We start from the raw sequence: 12600 nt of genomic DNA on the forward strand, positions 1-12600 counted from the left end.
ATGCAAGACTATGTGTATGAGGCTTGAAGAATTAGATTTCTGGAATGTTGATGTTAACTGACTTAACTCAGAGCTCCCAGACTGATATGTGGATTAGATCAGGATTTTGCACTTCTCTGAATGTTGTGATATCACCTTCAGAAGCACATCAACAAGGGTTTAAAATGTGTGTTTCAGGATAAATGCATAGATTGAGTGTGTGTGTAATATCATAGAACTGCTGGAAGAATTGGAAGGGACCACAAGGGCCATCTGGTCCAACACCTTGCAATGCAGGAATCTTTTGCCCATTTTGGGTTTTGAACCCACAACCCTGAGGTTTCCCACAGCTGTCTTAAGAGTCATTCTTTTGTATCAACAAATGATTGGGAGCTCAAAAGCAGTAGGTAGCACTGAAATGCTATTTGGGATAGTGGCTGTTTTGGTGTTTGCAAAAATTAGATCAAGATTGTCATCCATGCCCAGAGAATGTTATCAGGAAGCCCTACTTTCAGATTTAATATTAGTTGTTACCAAGTGTGGTGTTTGCCCGTTCTTTTGGAAATGTCTGTATAGGGGGAGAGAAAGGGTTAATAGGTAGACGAATAGAAAAGTCCAGAGGTGGAGCCTACCTGCTTTTAAAAGGCTTAGCCAGAGGTTTAGATCATAGGTCGGCAACGTCTGGCCCATGGGCCGGATGTGGCCCACAAAGGCCGTTTATCCGACCCACAGAGCGCCCGTGAACCAAGCCACTTGCTTGGCGAGTCCCCCATGCACTGCGCTAAACCAGCACAGCGTGGCTCAGGGACTTGCCGAGATTCATATATCAACATTTCAAGTTAAATAACCTTAGCAGAATCATCTGAGCATGTGGGCCTCCCTGCCTTTAAGTGCACATATTCATACAACTTAGCCGCCCTTAATCTTCTGGCGGATGGAGGGTGCGAGACCATAATGCCCCCTCATTTCTGCAGAACCCATGCAAATGGAACCAAGTCTTCCTTCTGGCAGGCAAGGAAGAAACTGAGCTTTCTGTAGCTGATTCTTCTCTGGCTGTGGGATAGGACCATTTAACTGTGCTGTTCTTCCCAGGAGACAGGGGATATGCAGGCTCCCAGTGGCCCTTGGCCACCTGGTCAGAGGCAGAAGTTAGTGTGTGCTTTCCACTCAGTTATGCAGTCTCAGGGCAACAGGGGTGAGAACCAAGCATGTCACACACACACACACACACACACACACACACACACACACACACACACTATTGGCTGGAGGAGCAGAGTACAGAAATGTTGCTGAAAGCTCATCCCTGCGCTCACTGACTTGCTCTCATTGCATAGTATAAATAGATTACGCTTGCTGCCCTACTAAGGAGGTCTGCAAATTCTGGCAGGCAGATCTGGAGCTCAGATCCCTTGGCACTGTAGTAAATCTGATTACTTGAATCCCTGGCAAGCTCTCAGACACAGATGTTCTGAGCTCAACTGGTCCAGTAACCTTTAAACCACTTGCATGGCCTGATCAGATTTCAAGGCTGCCTTTTAGACAGTCACCTACTTTTCCTTGGAGAAGGTCCTCAGAGCACACAACATTACAGGAGTCTTGCAAAAGCCAGAAAAGTATGAAGTCCTTGGCTTTAGCATTATGCAGTACCAAGGGGTTTAGAGCAGTGAGGTAATCGCAGGAATCATCTTGCGGCTGCTAGATAGTTTCAGAAGATTGCACCCAAACCTGTCATCAGATTGGACACTTCATAAAATTCTACACAGGGCATTTTTTAAAAACATATAAAATAGTGGGGAAATTCCACACCAGCCCTCATGAATTCCCCACCAGTGAAGTAAAACTTCCTCAACAGTAAAGTTCACCCAGCTTTATTCTTCTACATGATATGGATTCCTTTGTTCCTCTCCCCATGTGACCCATCCTAGGTTCTTTCTCAGTAAACACAAATCACATCCCACTTTTCACCCTGCTTGCTTTGTGACAGGAGACAGACTAAAATGAATGACACGAATCTTATCTGAAGGCTCATTGGGAATAATAGGAGCCGTGAAGGTCAGTTTTAATGATAGGGCTCTGCTGAAAGAAGTGCAAGCTTTGGTGTTAACAGCGATGAAATATTAACTGCTTGCTTAAGTAATTTTCTATCTTAGAATAGGAAGTGGATAGAACAGAAGCTGGAAAATTTCATTGTACCCAGACTTTTGGATTGCTCCTGGTGTTAGAATGGGAGGAGGGTGAAAATCTAAGCCTGTGTTGCTAAATACATAATCATTTAGAGGGTTTTCTGCATGTGTGCTTTCATCTAATTTGGGGATCCTTACACAGTGTATACATGCTTTGAATCATTTGCCAAGCTCCCTTTCCCCCTTGACTACAGATTATTGATTTCTTTATTTGATTCTGTTCATTCATATGCCACCTTTTCCAGAGTCGGGTGTGCCCGAAGCAGCTTACAACAAAAGTTGATTTATTTTCAAAATACAAAACAGGTGGGGTGGGGGAGAGAAACCAGTTTACAAAGCATATCAATAAATTCAGATAGGACAAACACCTACTGGTCTTGCATAATATTAATAAACAGGCAGCCTTAAGTCCAACAGGGAGATTTTGCTGGACTGTGAAAGCCAATTGGAGTGTAAGCAAGCACCACTATGTACTCTTCCTTCCTGCGAGAGACAGAGAGGCCTGGGTTTGAGTCTCAGTTGTGAGGTTTGAGTCTGTAGACAGATATCTCAAGAGAGATGGGAAAGGGGTGTGCATGATGCCAAATGCTAAAAGAAATGCGAAGAGAGAGCAGCCACAGGCACTCTTCAGCCACTGCTATTGCTACCGCAGTTGTTAAAAAGAGCTGTTTTGGAGTTAAGGAAAGAGGCTGATGCTCCTCAGCTGGATAAAAGAATGACCACCCACCCACTGTTGCCCTGAGACTGCATAACCACACACACCCAAAAAGAATTAGAATCTGCAGCAGATGATATGGGACCAGCTGTGCTGGACAAAATAAAGCTAATGAAAAGGGAGACAGTTATTATCAAGGCAAAGGCTTGATGTGATTTTAAAAATGAATAAATATCTGAATCGAAATTATTTGAAGCCGTCAGGATTTTTTTTTAGGGGGGACGTGCGTGTGTTATCTTGCCCACAAAGTGTGGCTAGAATATGAGGAAGGGGGAAAGTACTCAAATAAGTGGTCTAAGAGCTGAATAGAGAAGGCATGATTTCAATGTTGAAATGTATTTATCACAGCATTGCTAGACTATGGAATTTTTAGCTTTATGAAATGTTAAGAGTACCTTTGTGCATGTTTAAATGAGTCCTTTTGAGTTCATTCCCCAACAGTTAAAATTCATTAAAACACTGTTCTGCAGGCTTTTTACTAGCAGACCATTTTAAGGCTTGGTTGCCCACAACCGATTCAGTTAGATACTTCAGGGATTACAGTCTTTCTCTGTTTTCTTTCACAGACTATTTTCCCCAACCCCCAAATCTGAAGGATTACTCATACAAAATACCAACCTCTGGGAGTTTCCTCTTCTGTTCCTGGAATAATTCATTCGTACTCACATGAATACTCAGAGATGAAGGGCTTTGCCAGAAGTAATTATTTCCGAAATCACTTGGGTGTCTTTTGCCCCTAGAGACAGCATTGTTCAAGGGTAATGTTAGCATGAAGACTCCCGGAGATATGGAGATCCTTTCTGTATCATGCCACCAAGACATACTATAATCAGACAATAATTTATTGGCAAAAGCTGGCTGTATTAGAAGCACAAGAAGTGACATTTGCCAAGGATTTAAATAATGGCAGGTAAGGAAATCCTCTCAGCAACATTCTGAACAGATACGTATGATACCACACTTCAATAAAAAATACATGCATTCTTTCTGTCTATTACACACTCTGAATAATAATTGGTTTCTGGTGTGACTGTGTCAATGCTGTGAGATTTTAGCATTATGAATGAATCTGTAATTTTTGTTGGCCATGAATTGAAACAGGCAAACCGTTTTCTGAGCCAAACATTGTGTCGTCCATACATTTTTCTACATCATCCTTGCGGAGCAGCTGCTTAAGGTGTTTCCCACATAATTATATGAGCAATTATATGTCACAGCAACCTCCAACACATTTTCACATATCTCTTCTAAGTGTTATAAATACTGTGTTTTTCACTGTAGAATATCAGACAATGTGCAGATTGGTCTGCTACTTATCCTGAAAACATCTGGAGAACAAATAGCATTGTTACCCATTTTGCTTAGATTATTACAGGTCTGTTATACGTTGGCCCACCAAACTGAATACAACACACAAGCCTTATTTTGTGGCCTGTTTGACCTTTATAGACCTCCTTTTTTGCTGCCTGTTGGCAACAATCTCTACTCAGTCATGAAGCTCACTGGGTGGGCCTTGGGCCTGTCACTGCCTTTCAGCCTAACCTACTGTCACACTCACAGGGTTGTTGTGAGGATAAAATGGGGAAGGGGAGAAGATCTATGAGCTCCTGAGGAAAAAAAGGTGGGACATGAATGCAATAAAAATAAAATAAAATTAACAGGGGTGGGGGGAGCCTGCAGGTCAGGCATTTAGAAGGCCAAATGTGGTGGACTCTATTCAACATGATGGTTCACAAACAATACAGGCATCAGGTAACCTAATAATGAAGATAAATGGACCTGCCTTTCAATGAGTCAGAGCAGTGGCCCATTGTACAGAGCAGTCTTCTGTGACTAGGAGCAACTTTCCAGGGTTCCATGGAGAGCAACTTCTCAGCTCCACTTGGAAATGTCAGCAATGACACCTGGGACTTGGTTCATTTAAAGTATTTGATCCACCATGAAACTGTGGCTTCATACCTGACAATGTAGGCCTGTTTGTGATCAACTGAGATAGTGCAAAAAATCATTTTCAAGAAACTGGAGATCCTAGCTGCTAGCCTGTGTCAAAAGAAACCAGTTACTCTTGGGACACACAACACGTTTGCCATGCTGTTACAGAGGACTGATTCACATAATGCATTTGTAGGTATTTTAATCTCAGTCTGACTCTTTACATGGTGATAAGTCTTTTGTGCATTTGGACCATAAAAACAATTACCAATCCGCACAATGTTTGGAGAGTTGTGTAATTCACACACACTAAGTATGCAGGTGATATCACATGCTTGAACTGAGTTCACAGATTAGAGCTAGCTTTTGAATTGAGCTAATCTTTGTCCCTTCAGATGTTGCTGGACTACAACTCCCATCATCCCTGTCCACTTGTCATGCTAGCGAGGCCTCGTGGGAGTTGGAGGGCCATAGATTGGCTGCCCCTGCATTAGATAAACAGCTGTTCAGGGATATAATTCAGACCCCACTCTTCCCTGTAGCTGGTAGGTGCAATTGTGAAAAACCTGAAAGGGCTTTGTAAAGTGATACAGAACATTTTTATTTAATGGAAAAAATGTCTTGTACTTTTGTAGTTTGTAGTGAGCCTTCCTGCTGCTCATCTGCCTGGCTGAGTTGCTGCAGCACACGAGGAGGTGGGTCATTGCAAATGTGCTGGTCATAGCTGCCAAGTTTTCGCTTTTCTCGCGAGGAAGCCTATTCAGCATAAGGGAAAATCCCTGTAAAAAAGGGATAACTTGGCAGCTATGGTGCTGGTGGAGCCAATCCAGCACTCCTGCCAGCCCATTTGCTCTGCACTGCCCTTGCCACCGATGCATCGCCTCCATTCTAGGATGCTGCAGTGACTCAGCAAGATGGGAGGTCAGGTAAACAGGGCAGCCCCACCACATTATCAGCTGCTGGTAGTAGTCTAGCAAACAAACACCCTCTGAGGTTTCTTGTAACATTTTAAAAGATCTATTAGCATAAATGACCCTTTGGATTCTTCCAGATATGGATAAGATTTTACCTTTGTTTTGCTTCATCTCATTTGCGATAGAGTTCCAAGTGCAAATGCTGGGAAAATATATTTATTTCTACATAGAAAATATTCTTCCTTCTGACAACAGTGCACAGAGACTCATGCTAAAGAAAGTAATTCTCGAATAATTGTAAGAGTACAAAACCCTTTCACTTCCAGCCATCCTCTTAGGCTGAATCCCAGCTGTTTCACATCAGCTTCATAACACAACTGCTGCTGCAAGAGCCAACAGGCCAAGGACACTCCTCCTCTGCTACAAACCTCCATCTGGCTATGATTTGAATGAAAGAACAAAAATCCAAATGTAAAATACTCTTTTAATTACTAAATTAAGACGGTTAAACATTTTAAAAATGTAAACTTGCAAATAAAAACAACAACAAAATGTAATTAAGACTAAAATTATTATTTTTTTAAAAAAAAACTTAAAAGAGACATAGAAAGGATGTGGATTTTTTGTTTCTTTTTGGTTAAAGGTAAGAAAAGAAGGTATCCAAGGCTGATACAGACAACTGAAAAAGTAATACTTGCGTGTATCCCTCCATTCCCTCCCCATTTCCCCATAAAAGAAGTGCATAGTAATTCCACTGAAACACTTGCAGACATATTGAAAGTAATTTCATCAGCAGTACAGGACATTTAAAACACCTACTTTACGATGGGTTATGGTATGTGAAAAAGGGACTCTAGCGGATGCCTGATGAATGGTTAAGCATGGGGACATGATTAAAATGCTATGAGGTTGAGACTATTTGCATGTGATTGCAATGTTTATTAATTTTTTTAAAAAATCAGAAAATGTTCAGTATACATTTTTTTGATACAGGAAAGTACTTGCAGTTTCAGTCTTCCAGTCTGAACAGGTAATGGCGCATTTTCTTGCTTTAATAAGTTTGTTATTAAATTTTGATCACAAATTCAAACCACGTGGTTGGCAAAAGTTGCTGGAAATGCTGCACATGATTTCTGAAAGATCAAAAGTTACAACGACCTACAGGTACATAGTCAAACCCAAAAGTGCAATCCAATTTAAAAAGTCATGCTTGGCAAAAGCCAAAAATTCAGTCACTGGCTTTCAGAATCTTCACCAGTGTTTCATGTCTACAAGGAAATTAGTCTTTTTCTGGGTGCTTCAGCATTATGGCTAATCCGTTTCTGAAATGAGTTTCCTCAGCAGTAGCACCCACAACTATATATACAAGTATGTATATTTTTTACATATATCTTATATATATAAAAGGAAAAAAGGAAAAGGAAAAAACCCAACCAACCAAACGAAAACCAAAATCCCCAAACACTGGTCCTGATTTTATTTTGTTAGAACGTGAAAAAATGTAGACAAAAAGAGGCCACTTTTGGAAAATAATACTTTAGTTGAATCAGGAGAAGACTAGTTAAAATCACATAACTTTGCATTATTATTATTTTTTAAAAAAGGAAAGCACTAGGATGTTATTGGCACTGAATTACTATTTACACTGAACAAAGATTTTGCAGTTTACATAACATCAAAACAATGCAGTTTCTGAGTCTCTGATGAAGAACAAAATCAAGTGTTCACTTTTCTGTTCATAGAAGACATTCAGATCTTTACGGCAGGTTAGGTCTGGGAATTCTCAGCTTCTGGCTCCAGTGCTTTTTGGTGCTCTTAAGATGCAGCCTTTGGAAGTTGCTAGTCAGCCTTTGTCAGCTGCAGTCGGAACACCTGATAACTGTAGTCTGCACAGACCAGAAAAATTACAGGTTGTCACCTGGCTGGTACTGGGGTTCAGTTGCAGTAAAGTAGTCTTCAAGGAAACCCTGCAAGTACTCAAATGTTGGGCGCTCTTCTGGGTCTTTCTTCCAGCAGTGGATCATGAGCTCATGTAAGGAGATGGGGCAATCCTGAGGGCATGGCATCCTATAGCCCCGTTCTACCTGCTCCAGGACTTCACGATTATTCATACCTGCAAAAACAACAACAGAGAGATGCATGAAAGCCACAGATTTCACCCAACTCACATACTTGTCTGAAATCATTTTTAGCATGGTTTCTTATTTCCTTACCTGGATATGGCACTCTCCCTTTTGTTACTAGCTCTGTCAGCAATATTCCAAAGGACCAGACGTCTGATTTTATTGTAAACCTTCCATACAATGCAGCTTCAGGGGCAGTCCATTTTATTGGAAACTTTGCACCTAGGAGAGAACAAAGCAGCTACCATTGAGGTATCAGTTGCTGGTAGAAGGTCACGTCATTTCTTTACTTGAGGAAATAATTCAAAGCTTCTTTCTACTTAATATCAACTTCAGGCCACAACATTCTTTTTTCTTTTCTTTCTCATATTTACAACATGATGCATCTGGGTATATTTGCATATAAATGACAGTGTGTGTGTGTGTGTGTGTGTGTGTGTGTGTGTGTGTGTGTGTGTGATAATCAGAAATTAGGGTGCATTTGGCACCACCAAAACCTGCCTGTTCTTATTGCAAAATCTAGAAGCATAATTATTTTGAACATGTTGCTTGCATATGGAAAGGCACCTAAGTATCGTGAAAGGTTTCTAGAGCAGAAGTGAGGAACCTCCCACCACTCTCAAACACATGCCTATAACACCCATCTAAACACCCATCTTCTCTCTTCCCCTTTTCCTGTCTTCTCCTCAGCTATTAGCATGTCAGATTCAAGGTTTTACTACTTGTGTATTAAACCCAATGTGGTTCCTGACCAGGGTATCTGAGAAGTCACCTCTCCCTCTAATTTCACCCTGATCTCTTGAGATTAGTGGATTTGTTGAAAGTGCAGCATGCCATAGTGGTGAAGCATGCTGTCACTTGAGCACATGATTTTATCACTGTTTGCACCAGTTCTCTGGAATTCTTATACCCTGCAAGTGAAGCAAGCCCCAATATTTTGTAGGGGGGAGGGAATTCTTTCCCCCCAAAGCTTCACGAATTAGCCCATTTTATTTCTGTATTTTTTTAATTTTTATTGGCTTAATGTTTTCAATATTGTTTTATGGTTTGTATTATATTTTCTGTTTTTCTACCATAGTAGCATGCTGCAATGACAGGGTTAAGCCTTTCCTCCCCAAGTGTCAACCCCCCTGAAAATCCTGCTCCTCCCCTCCAGCACTCCATAAACAGACCCCTGTCTTGCAATATAGACAAGCTGAACGCAACACGATGGCCAATAAGAATGGCACTAAACACTATTTATAGACTAATACAAATGATCAGAAATTACAACCAAAGTCTCTAAATCTTCTTCACCTGTCGTGGTAGAATAATTCAGAAGTTTAATATATACATAATCTGTCACCAAATATCTTTAATTTCCCTTACAGTATATTAGTTTCACCTGTGGCTAACTGTATTATGTTCTTTATAATTTGTTACTAGCATCAGTGACTACAGTGACTACATATGAGCACTGTTCCAGAGCATATTTTCTACAGCGTTTATATTTGCTTACATGTAAGATTGGGTATGTATTTTAGTTGTACATATTTTATTATGCATTTTATTTTATACAGACACAGGTTTCATCGCATGTATATTGTAATTTCAGCTTGTTAAGAAATTGAACTGCATCCTTCTCGTATTAATTCTTACAAGTCTGGCTGATGAAGAATTGATCAAGATTGGCTGAAGAAGCATTGAACGAAACAGATTGGTTATCTGGAAACTCTGCTCCGGCGAAATTTGGTGACAGATTATGTATATATTTCTGATCATTTATATTAGTCTATAAATAGTGTTTAGTGCCATTCTTATTGGCCATCGTGTTGTGTTATATTGTTCAACCTCCCCTCCAGCATGGCAGTTAGACCTTTGGTGGGGGGAGTGGAGTCTCATTTATGGAAAACAAGTTAGCTTATTTCCCCCCCCCAAAAAAAATCAACATTTTAAAAATATACATAAATAAAATTACATATGAAAACACAGGCATTTTGTCTGGGTGTGTCATGAACAGGGATAGATGGATCTGTATACCAACCTTCCAGTCTATGTCAATTTCAAGTGTGTTCATTCCACTATAATATGTTACGGTTGCCATATTTCAAACAGTGAGAATCGGACAGAAAAGTTGAGCTTTTTTTTGGTTGGGTTGCCATACGTCTACCACCACAAAAACTGCTTCTGACTGCAGTCTTCCAAATATGTCTGGGAAATTCTGGACGTATGGCAACCCTATGATATTTTTTAAAAACATGATCTGCACGGAAATTGGTATTGAAGTTGTATTTTATCATCCATTCTGCGATTCTATGCTTCTAAATGAATGTTGCCCTTAAATATGTATTTCAAAGATGTTTTGGTGAAAGGCAAAATCCAAAGGATAGTTACATTTTAAGCCACACATAAGTCTGGGAGGACTAGATCCAGTCAGTTCACAAAGGAATTCACAGAAATTTATTATGTCAAGCACCTGTAGATCATGACCTGACCACTCTTTGATAGTGATCAAGACTTGCAGCCAGACTTGCAACACTTTGCAGGGCAGAGTGAGAAGGCAGGAACAGCTTTTGCTGCATGCCAGGAAAACCACATGTCAGTGCATGCCCATCTGTTGCTTCCACATGATTGATAGGAAATAAATAAAGTTTACAGGTCTATTTTGCTCTTATAAATAGCGTAAATGTTAGAAAAACACTGAAAAATCAGACTGAACGAATAGTACCACGTCTTAGAAGACCACTGGAGATGGGTATCAACACCATCTGCTTCCTTTAGCAATTTATTCAGGGATTCATAGAAGCACTTTTTAGAGAGTGGAAGAGGCAGGAAGTCAGTTCTATTAATGTCAAGTACACAAACTATCAGGTGGCAAGGAAAAAAAAGAAAGAATGCCAAGTGTATTTGACATGCAACCTTCAACTCTTAAGAGAAACAAGCGCTTCCTGTCTCCAAAAGCAATTGCCAGCCTGTATCATACTTTCCCAGCCAGTCTTCTGTTCCTGTGTGCCAGAGACACCATAGGAACAGTAGCTGGCTAGATAAACATGACAATCCCCCAGCTGCATCCCTCTGGAAAATCTATGTGAGAGGGTCGTGGGGGAAAACATACAAAAACAGCTATTGCTTCAAAGTGTTACTATGCCATCAACAGCCCCTCTGGAGTTAAGCAATGTTGAGCAAGGGGAAATCTGTACAATACTCCAGTATTTAAAAGCTTGCCTCAAAAATTATTTTAAACATAAGAGAGAAATTCCAGACAGACAGTGATCTGAATTACAGGCTCTAGACTGCATATAGAGAAGTCACTGCCAATAGGTCTGCATTAATTCATGTAACTCAGGCTGATTATAGAATTTCCTTTTGCAGAATGTACTTGCAGAAGAATCTACAGAAGAATCTGCAAGTGTTTTACAATCAACATCCATTTAATTCTGCATTTTTATATAGAGCATACATTTTTGGGGGGAACTTTTAGCAAAAGCAGTTTGGTTACTGTGGGCCCGAACAATGATATTAAATTTGCCCTTTAAGAGAAGATCCTAATGCTTTTCACAAAAGCAAGGTCACTAGTGGAGGCTCTCCTCCACTGAGAGGGCCTTTTAAGAACATATGATAATCCTTGCTGCCAAAGGCCCACCCATTCTAGCATTCTGTTCTCAATGGTATTTACAGCGGTGGAGCCCTGTGGATGGAGATCTCTCACTAGGGAAATCTGCTTGGCTTGCATGTTTTTGGTGCCCAGTAAGACCTGTGTTCTCGTGGGCTTTTATTTTTTTCATTTTTTGACTCTTTCATTTACTACATTTAACCTGCTGAGGGTTTTTAACTGTGAATTTGTTTTATTTTAGTTTTTGCTCTACTGTATTGATTTTACTGTGGCTTGTATGTCCTTATATACTGCACTGGCAATTATACTGGGCAGTATTCAAATAGATATGATAAAGTCAAAGTAGCATAGTTTAAGTATACTATGAATTAAAGCATGGTACACATTGTGAAATAAATTCACTTTAACCAATAAAATATTTAGAAACTAACAAGGAAATAATTGGTTTACATCAGGCATCCCCAAACTGCGGCCCTCCAGATGTTTTGGCCTACAACTCCCATGATCCCTAGCTAACAGGACCAGTGGTCGGGGAAGATGGGAATTGTAGTTCAAAACATCTGGAGGGCCGAAGTTTGGGGATGCCTGGTTTACATGATTCATTTTTACACAATCATGCTACAACCAGAATGTTTGACTGTTACGTTTAGTTTTCCTTGGGATGATAAATTTCAAGATATGCTGGCTGTACTAATCCATAAGAGAAAAAGAACTATATGGACTGATCCTGTGAGGGACAGGGGATATCGCGAAGTCCCTCCCCTCCTGAGTTCAAGCCCATCACCGACCACAGGGGAAAGCAGAGGGAGCTCCGATTCCAGTGGGGAAGCAGGAAGTCGGGTCCGAGGCTCAGGCAAGGTAGCGGAGCCAGGGTCCCAGGTGGGACAGGAAGGGGGAAGTAAGGGGGGGAGACCCATCCCCCCAACTCCAGAATTACGCCGGAAGAGGAGGGGAAAGAGGATGGGGCTTCCAAGACTTTTGTGCTGGGGAAAGACGCGCCAAAAGTCACTTGGAGGTTCTGATACCGACTGACCACATCACTCCGTGTAAATAGCAATGACTTCAGCACTGTAAATACGCAGCACCAATAAAAGAATAAAATGCAGAGCTGCGTAGCGTCGTTACTCTGAAGTAGTCCACTCAGGCCACTGTGACAGCA

General features: G+C 40.8%; 1 protein-coding gene across 27 annotated transcripts in view; it reads right to left on the reverse strand.

The window, feature by feature from the left end:
- Window positions 1-6190: 6190 nt before the first annotated feature.
- FYN (FYN proto-oncogene, Src family tyrosine kinase) overlaps window positions 6191-12600 on the reverse strand; it is a 120099-nt gene continuing 113689 nt past the window's right edge. For 22 of the 27 annotated variants that reach the window (XM_035109094.3, XM_035109105.3, XM_035109106.3 and 19 more), the window contains 2 exons: window positions 7940-8071; window positions 6191-7839 (listed from right to left, as the gene is read on the reverse strand). In XM_035109094.3, coding sequence (XP_034964985.1) covers window positions 7631-7839; window positions 7940-8071 — 341 coding nt within the window. In that variant the 3' untranslated portion in view covers window positions 6191-7630. The remainder of the gene's footprint in view (window positions 7840-7939; window positions 8072-12600) is intronic. The other 5 variants (XM_088667255.1, XM_088667250.1, XM_035109108.3 and 2 more) reach the window with 1 other exon arrangement.

This window comes from Zootoca vivipara, chromosome 3, assembly GCF_965207765.1.
Source record: "Zootoca vivipara chromosome 3, rZooViv2.hap1.1, whole genome shotgun sequence".
Lineage (NCBI taxonomy): Eukaryota > Metazoa > Chordata > Lepidosauria > Squamata > Lacertidae > Zootoca > Zootoca vivipara.